The sequence below is a fragment of the Musa acuminata genome, chromosome BXJ3-6, assembly GCF_036884655.1.
Source record: "Musa acuminata AAA Group cultivar baxijiao chromosome BXJ3-6, Cavendish_Baxijiao_AAA, whole genome shotgun sequence".
Lineage (NCBI taxonomy): Eukaryota > Viridiplantae > Streptophyta > Magnoliopsida > Zingiberales > Musaceae > Musa > Musa acuminata.
The window spans coordinates 5,655,941-5,673,514 of NC_088354.1; the positions used below are offsets into that span (position 1 = coordinate 5,655,941).

At 40.4% G+C, this 17,574-nt stretch overlaps 4 protein-coding genes across 4 annotated transcripts; 1 reads left to right on the forward strand and 3 right to left on the reverse strand.

Annotated features, from left to right (window-relative positions):
* Positions 1 to 1,144: 1,144 nt before the first annotated feature.
* Positions 1,145 to 5,500, reverse strand: LOC103987126 (serine hydroxymethyltransferase 4). Its single transcript, XM_009405332.3, has 4 exons — positions 4,708 to 5,500; positions 3,560 to 3,950; positions 3,373 to 3,474; positions 1,145 to 1,642 (listed from the first exon to the last, which is right to left on the reverse strand). The coding sequence occupies exons 1-4, from the start codon at positions 5,383 to 5,385 to the stop codon at positions 1,398 to 1,400; spliced, it is 1,416 nt and encodes a 471-aa protein (XP_009403607.2). The 5' UTR covers positions 5,386 to 5,500; the 3' UTR covers positions 1,145 to 1,397.
* Positions 5,501 to 8,253: 2,753 nt separating this feature from the next.
* Positions 8,254 to 11,346, forward strand: LOC135640455 (adenosylhomocysteinase-like). Its single transcript, XM_065154908.1, has 3 exons — positions 8,254 to 9,041; positions 9,748 to 10,284; positions 10,779 to 11,346. Exons 1-3 carry the CDS (start codon positions 8,331 to 8,333, stop codon positions 10,986 to 10,988), a joined length of 1,458 nt encoding a protein of 485 aa, XP_065010980.1. The 5' UTR covers positions 8,254 to 8,330; the 3' UTR covers positions 10,989 to 11,346.
* A 603-nt stretch (positions 11,347 to 11,949) lies between these two features.
* LOC135639914 (small ribosomal subunit protein eS8-like) lies at positions 11,950 to 15,463 on the reverse strand. The gene is made up of 5 exons (XM_065153925.1): positions 15,300 to 15,463; positions 15,121 to 15,193; positions 14,361 to 14,697; positions 13,204 to 13,373; positions 11,950 to 13,117 (listed from the first exon to the last, which is right to left on the reverse strand). The coding sequence occupies exons 1-5, from the start codon at positions 15,301 to 15,303 to the stop codon at positions 13,039 to 13,041; spliced, it is 663 nt and encodes a 220-aa protein (XP_065009997.1). The 5' UTR covers positions 15,304 to 15,463; the 3' UTR covers positions 11,950 to 13,038.
* LOC103988263 (protein RALF-like 22) lies at positions 11,995 to 12,369 on the reverse strand. Its single transcript, XM_009406813.2, has one exon. The coding sequence runs from the start codon at positions 12,367 to 12,369 to the stop codon at positions 11,995 to 11,997; it is 375 nt and encodes a 124-aa protein (XP_009405088.2).
* Positions 15,464 to 17,574: the final 2,111 nt, after the last annotated feature.

Sequence of the window (17,574 nt, forward strand, 5' to 3'; positions counted from 1 at the left end):
TGTCAAATCATCAACATGGTTTAACAGTCATTTTTGTCTAAATGGTTTATGGACAATACTACACTAAATAGAACAAAAACAATCTATTGACATGTAGTAACACAAAAGTCATTGTCACTGAAGGATTGCATCCGAGTATACTCGAGAGAACTTCTTTTGCCTCAAATGCTTTACATGTTTTGGTTTCCTCAACAATTTATCAGGTTCAGGAACACTTTGAATGGCACTCATCTCCCATACCTTACGATGCATTCCACATGGTGATGGACTAGCTTTGGCTACGGCAGCTTGTCATCAAATACTGAAAACCAAGTTCATCAATCTGAGCAAATTGAGAGCTGGTTCAAGAGATATGTACAGGTGCAGAAACTTTATGAGAGGATGCTGGTGCAGAACTTGCTACTTCAGCATTGTTGTGCTCCATCACCATTCAGTGAAATATCGATCACTTGCAACAGATGGGTGTGGCAGAAAGTAGGCAGCAATCCGAACTCTGATTGCTGGTAGTCCCAGCTGATCCTGTAACGTAGACAATATGCTCTAATTTTTCCTCGAGGTATAATTTTGTTGTGGTTGTTCCTCCATATTATTTGATTCAAGTGTAGTGTTGCTTCATCATACTTGTGTTGACTGTATATATATTGGTTTTGCCCTCTCATTGACCATTTTATGAGTTGTAATTTCACATATTTTTGTACACAATTTCAAACAGGTGTTCATGACACACAATTTTGATATTATAGGTCATAATTCCTCGTGTAAACAAATTCCTTATATTAATTAATTTGGCTGGAAAAGCCTAACTTGAGCAGGAGGCTTTAAATTGCTCCAAATGGCAACATTCTGATGGACCGGTCCGATATATGATTGACTACAATATTTTGAAAGGTCAGTGGCAAAGCTATTGAGCATAATCCCATTAATGAATCGATTATCTCATCAAATAACAAAAATTGATATCCGAATTGATCTGGTATAAGAGCTGCATCACTGAAATGGATTTTATATACACCATGCTAAAACTTGATTTCATTCATTTGAACCCAAATAAATGTCAACCAAACAAGAACAAGTCGGCCTTCATCATGCCTAGGTTTATTAAACTTAAGAAAAAAAGGTATTGCGGTTTGTAATTTGACAATAGTGATAAGAAACCTTCTCACAGGTCAAAAGATATCATTATTCAGAAGGATCATTATGCTAAATAGTTTACTTTCGAAGCACATGAACTTGCATCAGAGGACGAAGTAGAAGCAAAAGCGAAGAGTTTGTGTGGACAATTGAACAAGCAAAACCAAGCACAGATTTATCAAAATATAGGGGGTTGAAAGAAACATGAGCAGAGTTGCATGCCGATGACGACGATACCCTAGACCTCGTACCTTTTTTCTTTCCAACTAGTCCTTGTACTTCATTGCAGACATTTGAAAGCCAGGCATGTCAAATGATGCAGCAAACTTTTCGACCGCTGCCTTGAGCTCCTCTATGTCCTTGTTGTTCACCAAGCCTTTGTTGAAGTCCTTAAGCAGCTTCCCATGTTCTTTCTGAATGCTCAGGCAAATGGTCACAGCCTGGTGAAGGAACTCGGCGATCTGCTCGAAATCCTTCTCGACCAAGCCCCGTGATGTCATGGCAGGAGTGCCTGAAAGATGAATCACATGGAACTCCTATGACGATGAGAAAAAGCATTGCAGAAGCATATAATGATCGAACAACGTAGAATACGTTTCTCAAGGGTTAATGCACCCATTTTTGTAGAGGTAAAACAAAAAATATAGAGCCCATATTAATCATGGAGGACTAGTTAAACTGAAGCAAAATCATATGATGCTGTAGGAGTAAAGAGATGAAGGGAATCTATGTAGGGAAGAGCTAGGAAGAGCAAAAACAGATTAGCTAACTTAACAAAAATATTTTAAATATACTCCATAAATTCAACAGACCTATCAAAGAAAGATTTTGCATATAATACTAGAACCATGAATGTCCTTTCTAAATCCTTGTACAGTATCCTCAATAACATCCTATATCAGCTCTTCTGTTAGTTATTCTATAATATTATCCTTGAAAACTCTGGTGTCTTGTTTAATTTTATGCCCTAAATTGACTCTTTCTACTTCAACAATTTAACCATATCGTTCATGTTTGACCTTATTAGGAGCATTTTACATATATATAACATTTCTGCCTTAAGTGAACTTAGTTCTCTCAAGTTCCATTGTCTAATGATCAATTTGGCTATCCTTGTGCATATACATTTGTTATTAAAATTGTAACATTAGCCACAATCACAAGTTCAGAAACGCTCAAACAAAAAAGCACTATTGGACATGTAGGTCCCATGTTATGACCACTGCCTACCAGCCAATGTAACAACTTGTATAGAGTAGGTTTTGTATAACATGACCGAATATGCTAACAATTATGTTTTTAGTGATATTCACTATTTTCATAAATACTAATCCAACACTTCCACACCTATCAGGCCACAGCAATCTTCTTCCAAATTCTTACTATCCTCATTAGAACACCTCATGGTCTAGAATCCACATCTGTTATTCTGATAAGAGACGAACACAGGGGAACTTCCATCTTAGAGTGGGTAGCAGAACTTGTGGATAGTAAATCTTAGATAACGCAACCTAAAATATTAAAGCTGAAATAATCTGCAGTAAGAAACTAAACTAATCTCTCCATATTTCACAAAAAGTCTATTGTGGTTTCATTCCCTGATTTCAAACCAATGGTGCACCAATCGCAATGATGCCAATAAAACAGGGTATCAAATAAATGAGTGCAGCATTAATTAGACCAAAATACTAGGTTCTACCCAATGTGCACTCACAGTAGTAAGGCAGGAAAAGATACAAAAGGCAAGATTTAGAGGAATGAAGGGAAGAAGTTACATAAAGAGGATAACAAGGTCAGCAACCTGAGAAAATTCCATAATTTCATCCATAACTCTGTGAAATTCTGTTGAGAATAAAATACATTGTTAATTGTTCACTTAATAGAAGCTTAGACTCTGCAGCCTTAGATTCCACAGGCATTTCCAAGTTCATTATGCCTTTGATATCGAGCAAAGAAAAATTAGCATTGAGCTAGAAAATGAAGGGTTGTATGGCAAGTAGTCCTCCATTAGTTCACAAGTGTAGACCTTCACTAAGTAGGTTAAGTCTGTCTTTGTGATTCTAACCCTTGATGCCAAGTTGGGAAATGAAGCAACCTTGCCGATGCACTAAAGCCAACCTCCTTTTGCTTTATAGAAAACAAATTTAGAGAAGTAAAAGAATTTAAAGTCTAATACTGAACTACCGCTTTTCAGAGCTTTACAACCTGATGCAAGTAAATCACGCAAAGGAATGTTCTTACCTATACGCACACCACCAGGAGCCAATGCACTGCTGTCTCCAAATACAGCATTCTTGTTAACAGTAATATTGCAAAGATCACAAAGTTTCTCAACCTTGTTTCCTACACAAATCCAAGGTGAAGGGATAGATAAATTTAAGAGAAACAAACACCAAATAGCTACATAAAGAAGTGAAACTTTTAGTACCAGTCAAGCCAAGAGGTCGAAGATCCCAGAGGACAAGGTGATTCTCAGTTCCATCTGTCACGAGCTTGTAGCCCTTGCTCATCAGATAATTCCCGAGAGCAACAGCATTGGCCTTAACCTGCTTGGCATATGCCTTGAATCCAGGCGACATAGCTTGCTTCAATGCCACAGCCAATGCAGCGATCTGGTGATTGTGAGGGCCGCCTTGGAGAGCTGGAAACACTGAAAAGTTGATTTTGTCCTCAAAATCATAAACTGCATCTTCTGGCTGTCCTTTCTTTGGAGGCTTAGGGCCTTTCCTGTAGAAGATCATGCCAGACCTCGGTCCTCTGAGACTCTTGTGAGTAGTGGTAGTGACTACATCACAGAACTCGAAGGGGTTTGCAGCTTCCTACATCATAGTGAAATAACCCTTTTGATCAGCACAATACTTAGATGCATGCAGAGCAAAATACAAATTTCTCAGAAAAACAAATAGATCAACTTTGAAATTACTCTGATTTACCTTTTCATGAGAAGAAAAGGCGAATGCTAATAATCAACAAAATAGTCCAACTACATGCAAGACTAATGTGAAATTATAAATTGACCATAACTGAGCTTTAATTTCTACTAAATGAATAGATATAGAAAAATGCAGTCAATAATCATAAAACTGTAAAGTGTTTTGTTTACATCAGTAAAAGAAAAGGCAATGTAGCTTAACCAACAAAATTCTAAGACCAAGTCAAAATAAAAAACACACAAATTCAAGATGTTTGAGCATGCATTACTACCAATCAACCCTAATATAGGTCAAAGAAAAAGATACAACAATATAATAACATTCAGATCTTGCGCCTACGTCTAGTAATTAACTGAAAAATCGGTTCTTGAAAAGTGCATTGCATAAAAAGCTAGTATATTTAATGTAATCCGAACCTGCAGATCTACTCCATATCATGCAAGGATCCAACAAAGGTCATCCATTCAAACCAGCTCTTGAAAAGATGGTGCAAACAGAACACGCTGAAGAAAACCAAAAACCACTTGTCCAGATCTATCCTACCCATCACTTACAATAAGAAGAAACAAAAGGAAAACGAAAGGCTTCGTTCTTAAAACAGGAACCAAAAAGAACCCTAGATAAAGAAATCACCGTTCATTACCTGGGCGGCCACAAGGCCACTGATGTGAGCCATATCGCAGAGCAACAAGGCCCCGCACTTGTCGGCGATGGATCTGAACCTCGCGTAGTCCCAATCCCTGGGGTAGGCGCTGCCACCGCAGATAATGAGCTTCGGGCGAAAATCGAGGGCCTTCTCCTCGAGCTTATCGTAGTCAATGTAGCCGGTGGCGTAGCTAACCTTGTACGGGAGGCTCTCGAAGTAGATGGAGGTGGCGGAGATCTTCTTGCCCCCGGAGGTGTAGTATCCATGGGTGAGGTGGCCACCGGACGGGAGATCGAGGCCCATGATGCGGTCGTGGGGGTTGAGGACGGCGGTGTAGGCGGCGAAGTTGGCAGGGCTGCCGGAGTAGGGCTGGACATTGACGCCCCACTTGGCAAGGTCAAGGCGGTAGGCGGCGAGGGCCCGGGAGCGGCAGAGGTTCTCGATAGCGTCGATGTGCTCGTTGCCGCCGTAGTAGCGGTTGCCGGGCATGCCCTCGGAGTACTTGTTGGTGAGGGCGCTACCGAGGGCCTCGATGACGGCGAATGAGGTGAAATTCTCGGAGGCGATGAGCTCGATGCCGTGCGACTGCCGCCGTTTCTCGTGCTCGATGAGGTCGTGGATCTCCGGGTCCACGGCGGAGAGCGGAGAGAGGCCCCATTCGCTCACAGACTCCATGGCGCTAGACGTGGCAGAGTGGGAGAAGGGCAGGAGGAAGGAGTCTTCCAAGAGATCGGGGAGGTCCGCGGAGTTGAGTTGGGCGTGGTGAGGGGAAGAGGATTCATAGGAGAGACATGGTTTGGGTTACTTGTCATGGGGGTGACGACATCATTCTATTTTTTTTTTTGTTAATTATATTTATATATTATAATTAAAAAAATAAATATTTACGATATCCGAATTAATTAGTATATTGTTAAATAAGTGATATGTTATATATATATATATATATATATATATTGACAGAAATAAAAAAATAAATATGTGCTGAAATTGGTGATAAAATTATTTTCAAAAGGGTATGAATGGATAGATTAATATTTTAGTTGTATTACATATTTTTCGATGTAAAACTATAATTTATGTATTAAATGCTTCTTTATTTTTTCCTCTCAATCTAATTAAATGTTTTTTTTCTATTACAGTGAATTCACATTTTCTTTTTTTATTAATTTCCTTACAGAATGAAGCCCAAAATAATTTGAAATATGAAGAAATAATCACATGTAAGCATATTTTGATTGATTTCTTGAGACTGTTTTAGCTTATTAGGTCCCAAAAATTATATATATATATATATATATATATATATATATATAGAGTTTGTGACATTGAAACTCCATCTTATGATGTCACTAAAACATGACCATAACACCATATACTGTATCATTCTAATATATATAAACAATTATGTAAGGAAAGAACAGCATACGATGTGACCTTTGCTTGAAGATTTGGCCCTCTGAATCTTGAAGTCACAGGCAGTCATGTTGATTTCATTGGACGCTCGGGGGTTGGTGAGCTGTGCATCCTTTTCCCACCCGCCGCTTGTCGTCTCTTTCTTCAACCAAAGTGGGATGACAGTGAACATTTAGTATTTGTTTATGAAAATAATATCTTCTTCGTAATTTTTTTTTTTCTGTTAGATTGATTAGATTCTCATAGTATCAGCAGCAATAAACTGTACATGCTTCAGCTCTTTGTATTCTAAGATTTGAAAAGAAAATAAAAATATTGTGATTATATATATTAAAAATAAAAAATCTTAATTTCTGATTGCTCAGTATAAATATTATATATAATTATCAATTTAATTTTTAGAAATAAAAATTATTGATAAATTTTAAGTAAAAAATGTTACATGTGACATCCGAGAATCTAAGTGTATTGATGAAAACCAAAAATAGAAGATACACTTACAAAAAAGATGGGTAAGAAAGTAATTTCGATGTCCAAGTTGTATCTTCAATTGTGACAAACAATGTGCCACTAGGGACCACGGGTGGATATAATTGACTAGAATGACGTATTTGATTGTGAGAATGCTAGAGATTTTTATGGCTCATGAGGAAAAGGACGATGTAAATGTTGACACTCTACATTTGTATTTGACACGGATACATATGTTGAGTGGCACTCTGTATCTCCTTCTTTTTCTCATGTGTATGTTGAATAGTAAATGGAGAAAAATGACGAGGGATCAAGGAGAGAAGAAAGATGAGTATTGCTTTTTTTCACATAATCATTAGTACTAATGTAGATGCAAAGTGACATTGCTATGCATCAGCATCGATACTAATATAGATATCGAGTTACACTCTATATTTACATATGAGTCGATGATGATGTAAACACCTAGCAACCCTTTTGCTGCATCTGTTTCATCGTCTTCCTCACAAAATTACAGACATCCCAAGTGTTCTCACCAACCATAACCATTCGTAACCCCTAGCAACGTCATCATTCGTCACAATCAAAAATATAACTCATACCTTGAATTATCTTTTTACCCATATTTTTTTTTATCATTTTTGCACATGTTACATCGTTCATCAATAAAATTGATGGCATAAAAATAAATAAAATTAAAAATTTTACTTTCATAACTACGGATCTCAATGTAAATTTGTTAAGTCTACAAATCGCAAAAAAAGTCTATCTTCATAAGTAATCTATAATTAGTCCTAAAATAAATATGTATATATATATATATTAAATTAAACCTTATATAATGATTATACTTGATCAAGTCACAATTTCATCATTTATCGTTTTAGAAAATAAATAAAAATTAAAGAAAAATTATAGTACATAGAAATATGTGTCTCATCACTGCGTATTTTGTGGCGACCGAATGGGGAATTCTGGATCAGACTTTTGAACACTCCAAAACTCAAGATTTGGATGTGTTCTTAATGCAAAGTCAAAAAGAAAAAAAAAGGACAAAAATATTTCAAAGTAGGTGGAGGAGTAGTTTATATGTTGGCAGGCATCGACAGTGACACTGTTCGGTGGACCTCACAACTTCACCACCAAATTTATTTGTAGAATTGTATGCATCTTTTTTATTAGGTTAATAGTTCTTCATAAAATTATATGTATATATCACTCTATGATGTCACTGATTTGAGCGTGTCAGATTCTTATTGGCAGGAATTTGTGACCATGGATTATATATAGCCTATTTTGTAGTCCTTTGACTTTGAAGTGTCAAAATTGTCTCTATATGTGTATATCGTAATTCTTATTGATATTTTTTCATTAACCGTTAATATTGTGCTTTATGTTTATTATACCCCACCTAAACGAGATGGAAACGAAACCAGATCTACCGTCCATCACATCTTCGCACATTCCTCAAAGCCCACATGGCCCGTTCCCCCAACTTTCTCTCTCTCTCTGCGTCCACTCGCACCCACCCACCCCATCGGGCCCCACCGCCAAGAATCTGACGTCTCGCGTCTCCGCATATCCAACTCTTTCTCATCTCGACCGTCCATTTCCCTTCGCATTTCTCTATATATACACACTTCACTGAGCCTCCATCCCTCGCATCCTTCGCCTCCGCCGCCTCCTTGACTCGTTTGCTTCTCCTTTTCATCGGTTGCTGCATCGATCGGAGGATGGCGTTGGTGGTGGAAAAGACGTCGACGGGGCGCGAGTATAAGGTGAAGGATCTGTCCCAGGCGGACTTCGGCCGCCTCGAGATCGAGCTGGCGGAGGTGGAGATGCCGGGGCTCATGTCCTGCCGCGCCGAGTTCGGCCCCTCCCAGCCCTTCGCCGGCGCCCGCATCACCGGATCCCTCCACATGACCATCCAGACCGCTGTCCTCATAGAGACCCTCACCGCCCTCGGCGCCGAGGTCCGCTGGTGCTCCTGCAACATCTTCTCCACCCAGGACCACGCCGCCGCCGCCATCGCCCGCGACTCCGCCGCCGTCTTCGCCTGGAAAGGCGAGACCCTCGCCGAGTACTGGTGGTGCACCGAGCGCTGCCTCGACTGGGGCCCCACAGGCGGTCCCGACCTCATCGTCGACGACGGCGGTGACGCCACTCTCCTCATCCACGAGGGCGTCAAGGCCGAGGAGGAGTTCGAGAAGACGGGCAAGCTACCCGATCCGGCATCCACGGACAACGCCGAGTTCCAGATCGTTCTCGGGATCATCCGCGACGGGCTCAAGGTCGACCCCAAGAAGTACCGCCGGATGAAGGATCGGCTTGTCGGTGTGTCAGAGGAGACCACCACCGGCGTCAAGCGACTCTACCAAATGCAGGCGAGTGGCGCCCTGCTGTTCCCCGCCATCAACGTCAACGACTCCGTCACCAAGAGCAAGGTGATTTTTCGTTTGATCTTCTAATTTGGGCTTTCTACTCTTTCTGGACTTCTGGGTCCGGATCTGTGCATTCTCGAGCCCCAGTTCCAGTTCCAGTTCCAGATCCAGATCCAGATCCAGATCCAGATCCAGGATGATGTTTTAACAGGTTTACAATAGTTTAATTCCAGATCTCAGTTTTCTTGTTTTGATGTTTATAGACTGTTTATGTGTGATATTTTGGATTTTGACTGCTATAATTTGGTATCAAGATGTCACCTTTCTGTTTGTTTCTTTGTTTTGGAATGGAGGGTTTGAATGCTTGGATCTGATTGGGGAGCGTCCAATAGGTTATATGCTACAAGATTTGGTATTTATTGTCCTTTTGGATCTGGATCTGGTCCACTTTTACTGTTTCAGTATTAATTATTTACTGCAAGATAATTTACTGTTGGTGGATTGTGAGATTCGGAAACACTCAATAGCTAATAGATCACTAATGTCTGGTCAATTCTAGGCAAACTGTGTTAATCTTTCATCCAACTTTATCTGTGATCTAATAGATATTTCTGTCCAAATATGTTATCTTGCTTTTAATTGACTAGAAGTGCTGCAAATTTTTTTGTCATTGGTCCTCATTGTCCAAGACAGATCTAGTTTCGAGCTCTCAGATCTGAGGATTTTGCATATGGTTGTTCTTATGCGTTTCTTGGTCTGCCTTGAACAGTTTGACAATCTGTATGGGTGCCGCCACTCTCTCCCTGATGGGCTGATGCGTGCTACTGATGTCATGATTGCTGGCAAGGTCGCTGTGGTGTGTGGCTATGGTGATGTGGGCAAGGGCTGTGCTGCTGCCCTGAAGCAAGCTGGTGCTCGGGTCATCATAACTGAGATTGACCCCATCTGTGCTCTTCAGGCACTGATGGAAGGCCTCCCTGTCCTCACTCTAGAGGATGTTGTTTCTGAGGCTGATATATTTGTGACGACCACCGGGAACAAGGACATTATCATGGTTGATCACATGAAGAAGATGAAGAACAACGCCATTGTCTGCAACATTGGCCACTTCGACAATGAGATTGATATGCAGGGGCTGGAGACCTACCCGGGCATCAAGCGCATCACCATCAAGCCCCAGACTGATCGCTGGGTTTTCCCAGAGACTAGCACTGGCATCATAGTTCTCGCCGAGGGGCGTCTTATGAACCTTGGTTGTGCCACTGGGCATCCCAGCTTTGTCATGTCCTGCTCCTTCACCAACCAGGTATGTATGCTCCTTGACACTAAATTGTTCTTGCCGATCCATTTTTTATACAGTCCTCTATAGCTTGTATGCTTGCTAAGCCTTGATACATTTGATCTATATTAATCATGGGGGATTGTAGAAGCATGAAAGGTTTGTGCATAGAGATTGCATAGATGCCATTTAGATTGTCATACTCCAATATTGGTACTATTTCCAACTATAGTGGTTGTTAAAAGAAGTTAGTTCTTTCTCGTGGGTTTTCTTATTTTTGTTTCACTTGTACTTCATTCAAGTATAGAAAGCTAAAATGTATCGGAACCCTTTGGGTTCTCAAGGTATAAGGCCCATCCAAGTCTCCCGTTAGGTTGTCATGTAGTCTCCGTGTCATTGACATCAGTGGCTTTGCCCATGGATCTCATCGGAACATGGATCAAAATCAATTTCATATAGTTGATTAACACCAAGGGGTCATGCTTTCTTCTGATGCATCCATTAAACCAAAATCCGAACAGGTGATAGCACAGCTGGAGTTGTGGAAGGAGAGGAAAACCGGGAAGTACGAGAAGAAAGTCTACGTTCTACCCAAGCATTTGGATGAGAAAGTCGCAGCCCTTCACCTCGGCAAGCTGGGAGCCAAGCTCACCAAGCTCACTCCGTCGCAAGCCGAGTACATTAGCGTCCCAGTCGAGGGCCCCTACAAGCCTGTTCACTACAGGTATTAGGATGGCGCTTATCCAAGAGATTATGGCAAAGCAGTGGCAGTATCAATGGTCGTGTTTATTTTGCTTGGTTATCTTCCTTCTTCCTCGTATTGCTGGTTTCCCCGAGGATGTGTTTGATCCGAATGTTGTTGAAGGCATGCTTAGGAATAATTAGGGTAGGAAGATGTAATGGCCAAATGAGTTATCATCTTTGGCTCTTTTCCATTATTAATTGCATGGATACGTTTATCTCCCATGTTTCGGTCGTAGACTTGTTGAGATCTTTAGTTGTTATGGAATCCAACCCTTTTGTCGATTGCAAAATGTATTCTGCCACAATAAAAGACTCCAATAAGAATAAGAAATATGATTGGTTTTAGATCGGAGCATTAGTTATTGATTTGATTGAATATGATTGGATGTGACTTGCTTTTAGATGATGATTCATCGAGTCCATCAATCGGACTGGGGTGCGTAATTGGAAGCTCAAATCCAATTAAAGATCACCCAATAAGACTTCAACCCCTTCGTCAATGTTTGCTATGCCGAGGTGATGGTGAATGTAATTAATCCAATTACTTACGAAGATCATCTAATCTAATATCCTAAGATTTTAGATTTATAAATATGAAAAAGTAAGAAAGAATTAAAGGTTGAAAATCTCATCTCGTATAGATGTATATTTTTGTATCTTAAATATTAATATTTTTATAACAATAATCATATATACTTATTAAGGATTTAAAATTTTTTTATTTACATTAAATCTTAGATGAAATATTAGTTTGATAGTACCATATTAGATCCACTTATATTAAAGTTGAAAGAATCAAAATCCCATCCGACTTATTGTTGAGGGTTCAACTCTTAGAATTAAAATCTTCACTATTTGTTCTCTTTTTTAAAAATAATAATAATAAAAAAAAAACTCTCTGTGTGGAACAAAACTCCAACCTACCAGTTCTGAGAGGTTTTTAGCACGAGTAGGAAAGTGGAGTTCCATTGCAATATGAAGAATCCAAAGCCATCAATGGAGCGCACTGACAGGTGAACTCTGAGGTCGACGACACCCGTAAATAGGATTACAACCCCTGTTCGGAGGATTAGGGGAGCGAGGCTTTATGCAATTCGTCGTATACGGCTTGCCGACGGCACTGCAAGGCAACTTATCCGCGTTTAAGACCAGGTACGTGATCGTGTTCGTTGTCTGGAGGAACCGCCGGTGGATCTCCGAGTACATCAGGAGCTCCGTCGTCGCCGCATGGCACTCCGCTATCGTCCCGTTGCATCCGGCGACCACCGTCGGCTGGAACTCGACGCCGTGGATGAGGTGCGGCGAGCTGCTCGCAACGAGGAAGAGAAGAGGTGGAAGGAGGATGAGGAGGCTTAGCTCGTGCTTCATGATTTCCTTTGCAGCTCTCACTCCAAGAGTAATGCATATATGTAGAAGCTGGGAATTGGGGACGGAGAGGTGCCGTTAGGTGACGAGAGTTGGGACTCGACATGCACTCTTGGTGGTGGTGGTGGGGTTGAGTGAGAGTGGAGAGAGGACCAGCTTGTGAGAGACTGCAGCGTCATGCCGATGATAAGGTTAGAGGCTCTCGACATGCACTCTTGGTGGTGGTGGGGGAGTTGAGTTAGAGTGGAGAGAGGACCAGCTTGTGAGAGACTGCAGCCTCGTGCCGATGATAAGGTTGGAGGCTCCATTGTTGATGCATAGGAAACACCGTAGAGGAATCGTCCTCCCCGCCGGTGGAGCGGGGCACTCATCGTTGTAGGATCAAAAGATGATCACATTCAGGGAATTATCATGGAGAGTTTGTATGATCTTAATCATCAAGCCACTAACAACGACAACAACAATATGAAAAGGTTTTTGACGATAGAGAAAATTTACCACGGGAGATTCATCAGAAGCGAGTCTAATACAGTGTTTGAACTCATCTCTATTTCACAATGTCAAAATTTCTATAAGAGAACATCTCTCAAATTCTAAAACAAAGCTTGAAATAAAGTGCATAACTATAGCATTTTGAAACTCGCGATGGAATCAGAGAAATAAGTAGTTTCCTCAAGCGGCAGCGCCCTTGCCCTTCTTCCGCTGAAGTTTCTTCGTGTAGAACTCGAGCTCCTTTCCTTCCAAAATGTACCTGTATCATCACACATCATATTATTATTGTATAATATTATGGTAAGTTGGTTGCTAGCGAAAAGAATTCCACAGGATTATGCTTACCCATCAGATCTCCCACATTGACCGGGACGAGAAGATATACAAGCCAACAACCTTCCAGCACCAAATTGATCCTCAATGTGGGGATCAAGTTTCCGCCCCTGCTGCCGCTTCTCCAGCTTCCTGGTTACGTGGTTGCTCTTCTTTTCTTCCTCTGCGGCGGCTTCACCCTCCTGCCCATCCGAGGACAATGGCGATCAGAATAAGAGGGCAGGCATTAATCAATTTCAGCAAAATTTTAAGCATAGTCTGGGATTAAAATCTAAACATGTTTGATGTACATTGTCACATCATGTTTCTGGCATGTCTCATAAATTAGATCTAGGAGTAAGCCTAAAGATAATATTAACACTTGCTCGCACAAAAGCAGCAAATTTTAATTTCAATTTGTTGCTTGATCCATGGCAAGACATAATACCACTCAAAGTGTCAATTCTTTCAGAAGAATGCCATGGGACTAGAACAAATGCAAACAATTGGGTTGACAAGTAAAAAAATACCGTTCTGTATCAATGAAAAGAATTCCACAAAAAGCCCAACATCAGCAGCCAGCTGAATGAAACGAGAATTACATGTGCTATGGTATTACAAGTTGATTCCATTCAAAACATAACGAACAACATCCAAGATAATTAAAATAAATGGTTAGGAAGTTTCCCATAAGAAAGTTACAAAAAAAAAAAAAAAAAATCCTTTGATATTCTAGATATTGAGAATGTTCTAAATTCCTAAAATTTGCAACCATAACAAAAAAAAAACAGATATTCAAACTGAAACATACAACTAGGGATCTCAGAGCACCTTGCCTGAATAAACTCTCTGCCAACAAATGTTGACAACCCAAACTAAATCAGCATTGTTTACAATAAAAAATCAGCATTGTTTACAATAAAACTAAATCACAATTTTAGAGAATCATTGATAGACATTGGCGACATCACCCAGATTGTTTGTGATGGACAAAGAAAATAACCCTTTAGAACATAAAAGGAGTTTTCAGATATCTCAAAAAGATAAACTAGATAAACCCCACAAAAATTTCAAACATAGACAATAATCACAATTAGCACCAAAAAAGTTTTTTGATTTAAGGGTAAGCAAATATACCAAGACCATCGTTGATTCTAACAAGAAATACATGAAAGAATAATGAAAGCTACCTCCATTGCGTCTTTCTTGGAAGCTGTTGGGGCCTTCTTCTTCCTTCCAATCTCAACCCCGTAATGCTGGAGGTACCACTGCTTGAAGGGGGCAGCATCAACCTGCACGATGGCACTCTTCACGAGGGTCTGTGTCCTCACAAGTTCGTTGTTCGAAGCGTTATAGACCACATCAAGGATACGGGTCTTGCGCGTCACAGCCTCACTTCCCCACGAGTAATTCCCACTGTCCAACCGAAGGGCCCTCCACTTCACATTGCCCCCTCGGACTCGGACCCTCCTCACCGTCTTGTTGCTCGAAAGCTTTGTGTTTGCCGGCTGCCTCCCCAACTCATACCTATTAAAATATGAAATCTTTAGAAGGATCTAACTTTAGGTTTAACGGATAGCACAAATATGGTTATCTAATGCGATCAACACTCGATCTACAACAAGTAAACGATTCAAGAACCAAAGGAAACGCAGAAAATCAACTAGAAAGGGAGAAGAAGGAAGAAAAAGATTAAATATTGATACAAATTCATTAAATTTGTACCTCGGAACCCAATCTTTTCACTAGAGATCGAAAAAATGGTCAAAAGCGCAGCGAGATACAAGTCATAATCGGATACGCATCCAATGATTAAGAGAAATAAATACGATTCTTATGTGCGAAACAACCGAAGCAATGTAGGGTTCAAATGATAGACCAAAACCATCGTTTTAGAGAAGGCACCAAAGCAAGGGAATTCAGGAAGCGGGAGAAGAAGAAGGGTCTCACTTTCTCTTCTTCCTCCAGGCCTTCTTCTTGCCTCCGGTGGCGCGCCTCTTATGCATGGAGTCCCGTGAGATACCTGCAGCAACAAAAATAAGAGGAAGAACGCCATGATCGTGAGCGAGGGGCAGAATGCAAGACCAAGCAATCTTTAGAGCTCCAGCTCTAGGGTTTATGATCTGTACCCATGTTGGCTGAGCGGTGGCGACACTTGGGGTCTCGAGGATTTCGCCGTCGCAAGCTTCTTCTCTCTTATATGCCCTCCGAAACCCTAACGTCTTTGCTCCGAGGCAACCAGTGCACGTGCCAAACACGTGGTGAACGGGAATGAAACCCTAGCCCGCGTCGAAGCCCACGAATCGAGCCCAAATATGGACTCGGTTCGGTCAGACTCGATTCCCGCGTTGAAACCGAGTCGAAGCCGAGTTTGAAGCGAGTCAAATAGCGACACAAACGTAACCAGCTTTCCGGAAAATGATATATAGTCTCAAATAAATCTTATCGTCAGATATTGAATTACACAAAATGATTGCATCATGGTATTAATTAGTCTGTGAGTAATTATCTTGATGATGGCAACATAGAGAACGGAGTTACGAATCAAACTTGACTTCTATGACCAAAATGGAAGAATTCATTTTAAACAATCGGTGAAGAGGAACAATACAGAATGGATTTGGTAGTGAAATTTGGTGATATCAATGTGCAAGTCGTTTGCGGCAAAATATGGTTGAAAGACTTTAATATATGGCTTTGTTCATGTTAAAAGGGGTTGTTGGGGATCATCAAGAAGGGATTGATTCAAGAAACAGAAGTGGATGGTGAGACTGTGATTCAAGTAGGATACATTATCTATATATATATATATAATAATAATAATAATAATAATTATGGATGCCCAACACTAAAGAAGAGAAAAGAACAAAGAAAACGAAGGCAGGTTTGGCAAAGCAACGATGCGAAGGAAGCAAAACAACAGGAAGACAAATGGATACAAAGGCTGGCAAGCTGGATGAATGATTGGGAACCAGATTTCTGTAGCCAAGCCATGCCATCGAGAGCTTCAACACAAATCCAGCCTGCTGTGTCAATACAACAAACACTTGGAGGGCAACTTACCACCGCGCCGTTCGAGTAGCTACGGGCCGAATCGCCAGAGCGGCACTGCCCCTGGCGCGGCCCCTCCCACGTTTCGGACACATCATGTGATCTGTAAAGCTGGTGGGTACACCTTTCTTGCATTGATCAGATACTATGCTCATGTGTCCTCCCCTGACTCACCATCTCCACTATATTTGTGTTCAGCATGAGTACATATGTACATCCATGCAAATCCTAAAAACCCATAAATGTGTCAATTATTGTTAGGATTTGGCGATTAATTTGATCCTCCAACCTTTAAAGCTATAATTAAATATGTGATACAATTAGTACTAATCATAAAAATTAGTAAAAAATATTTTTAAATGAACTAAAAATATTATCATGGTAAGAGATTTATTTGGCTGACTTTAAATTATTGGGACACCATGACCGGTTGTTATTAACATTAATATTTTTTTATTTAATTTTAAAACAAGAAATTAAATAATTATGAAAATATAGGGGACAAATTACGTACTTAAATTTGCAATATTAATATAGTTAGTAGTTTATCTTTTAAATATAAATACAGATACAGATGTTATGCGCGTTTGGTAAATTTATATTTTTGGAAACAAGAAGAGTTGGAAATAGAAAATAATAAATGCATCAAAATTTTGATATTTTTAATTAACTTATATATTAATAGATTTACCAAATCACCGACTTTGGAGGCCATCTCATCGACTTTCCTTTATGGAAGTATGAGCAGCTTCCGACACCACGCGGTGACACGACCGTATGTTTCTACACGCGGCAGAGCGTTTCGCGTCCCAATCCAAAGGAGAAGGGCAGACGACCGTAATTATCCCCCATGTTGGAGGGCGTAAATATCCGAAGCACGCCCACCGAAACCAGCGCGGTAACCCTTTTCTTTACCTTACCGAACACGTTATTGACCCTCCCATTATCCACCCCGTATTAATCCCATTAATCACGCCATTAATTGCTTGATGGCACCAACAATTCTAATTAACTAATAAGATTTTTAATTTGAGTTTTGGTTTTTCAACAAAAATAAAAAATAAATGAATACCAACAGTGCCAGTTGGCCGGCCATGGCGTTCATGATGATTAATCGAGAAAGGGCGTGATTCGTGGGACCCTTTCCTCAAATTACCCCGTCGGAACAACATAAGAAACTACGTAGTTCATATATGGGTAATTATTGTGACTAATTCTAGAGAGAAAAGCTCAAGAAAAGGATTGATGTAATGGGATCCAGCGGAACAAGTTAACACTAACATTCTAATAATTCAAATTACTTTTTCTTCATTTGTAGTTTACTTGGGGTTTAGTTTGTTGGGATTTATTAAG

Bases quoted from the DNA above. Each gene is read 5' to 3' on its own strand.
- LOC103988263 (XM_009406813.2), bottom strand. From the start codon at position 12,369: ATGAAGCACGAGCTAAGCCTCCTCATCCTCCTTCCACCTCTTCTCTTC.
- LOC135639914 (XM_065153925.1), bottom strand. The intron at 14,698-15,120 runs GTGAGACCCTTC...ATATTTTAATAG, and splicing joins GCCTGGAGGAAGAAGAGAAA to GTATGAGTTGGGGAGGCAGC. The intron at 13,374-14,360 runs GTAGCTTTCATT...TCGGATGGGCAG, and splicing joins CCAAGAAAGACGCAATGGAG to GAGGGTGAAGCCGCCGCAGA.
- LOC135640455 (XM_065154908.1), top strand. From the start codon at position 8,331: ATGGCGTTGGTGGTGGAAAAGACGTCGACGGGGCGCGAGTATAAGGTG. The intron at 9,042-9,747 runs GTGATTTTTCGT...TGCCTTGAACAG, and splicing joins ACTCCGTCACCAAGAGCAAG to TTTGACAATCTGTATGGGTG. The intron at 10,285-10,778 runs GTATGTATGCTC...AAATCCGAACAG, and splicing joins CCTGCTCCTTCACCAACCAG to GTGATAGCACAGCTGGAGTT.
- LOC103987126 (XM_009405332.3), bottom strand. From the start codon at position 5,385: ATGGAGTCTGTGAGCGAATGGGGCCTCTCTCCGCTCTCCGCCGTGGAC. The intron at 3,951-4,707 runs GTAATGAACGGT...ACTATGATGTAG, and splicing joins GTGGCCTTGTGGCCGCCCAG to GAAGCTGCAAACCCCTTCGA. The intron at 1,643-3,372 runs GTAAGAACATTC...TTCATCTTTCAG, and splicing joins TCCTGGTGGTGTGCGTATAG to GCACTCCTGCCATGACATCA.